Source organism: Calidris pugnax, unplaced genomic scaffold (assembly GCF_001431845.1).
Source record: "Calidris pugnax isolate Ruff unplaced genomic scaffold, ASM143184v1 scaffold18, whole genome shotgun sequence".
In the NCBI taxonomy this organism is placed as follows: domain Eukaryota; kingdom Metazoa; phylum Chordata; class Aves; order Charadriiformes; family Scolopacidae; genus Calidris; species Calidris pugnax.
This window is the reverse complement of record NW_015090812.1, coordinates 5,550,182-5,551,192: the sequence shown is the minus strand read 5'-3', so window position 1 is coordinate 5,551,192 and position 1,011 is coordinate 5,550,182. Positions and strand designations below refer to the sequence as shown.

The window sequence follows — 1,011 nt, the reverse complement described above, 5'->3', positions numbered from 1 at the left end:
GGGCCAGCCCCTCGGCCGTGCCGTAGAGCAGCTGGAGCTCCCGGGCTTCGTTCTCCTCCTGTGCCTGCTGGCGGCGCAGCGCGACCTGGGCGGCCATGACGCGCTGGCGCTCGGCGATGAGGGTGCACTTGGCGCACATGCAGTCCTTCCAGCGGCAGTACCGCTTGTGGCCCTTCAGCGCCGACACCACCCCGTGGTTGCGGCACCGGGCGCACTTGGGCGTCCGCGGGTACTTCTCGGCCGCCCGCAGCAGCAGCGGCGGGGCCCGCAGCAAACTCCCGGCTACGCTCACCGGCAGCGTGGCCGCCGCTGCCGCCGCCGCCGCCGCCACCGAGCTGGGGGGGACCGGCGGGGGCGCGGAGGGCACGCTGGGCAGTTCCGACCGCAGCTCCATCCTGGCAAACCCGCCCCGGTAGAGCGATACCCCCTCCCTGACCTCCTCCGAAGCAACCCGGGGCGGGGAAGCCCCCGCGGCGCGTCCGGACGCGGGGGAGCTCCCGGCGCGATCACAAGTGGGGGGCACAGGGAGCCCCGGGTGCGGGCATGCAAACCGCGGTGCCTATCCCCCCGCCCCGCTCGCCGCCTCCGTCCCCCCGGCTCTGGCAAACGACTCCGGAGTGGGGCTCAAGTGAGGAGCGGGCCGTCGGGAGCCTTTCCGCCCCCTCCTCCCCTCCCCTCTGCTCCCGAGAACGAATCTAAGACAAGAAAAATCCAAGCAAACTTAGAGCTCTCTCTCTTCCTTGCTCTCCGTGCGTATCCGGCCGCGCAGCACCAAGTCCATCGCGCCGGGCTCGAAGCCGAGCTCTCCCGTCCGCGCTTGCGGGGGTGCCCCGCTGGAAACCCCGGCTGCTGCCTGCGCTCAGCTCCCCCTGCCCCCTTCCGCCACCATCACAGCTCAAAAGCGTCCCTTCAAAGAGCAATCCGGCACCTTCAACGACGGGCTCCCCTCGCCACAAGCTGCGGAGGCTAAAATCCAGGAGAGAATAATAAATAATAAATATATATATATAT

General features: G+C 69.0%; 1 protein-coding gene across 1 annotated transcript in view; it reads right to left on the bottom strand.

Annotated features, from left to right (window-relative positions):
• DMRTA2 (DMRT-like family A2) overlaps positions 1-394 on the bottom strand; it is a 1,712-nt gene extending 1,318 nt beyond the window's left edge. Inside the window, exon 1 of the mRNA XM_014938937.1 lies at positions 3-394. Within this exon, the coding sequence (XP_014794423.1) occupies positions 3-394 (392 nt within the window). The remainder of the gene's footprint in view (positions 1-2) is intronic.
• Positions 395-1,011: the final 617 nt, after the last annotated feature.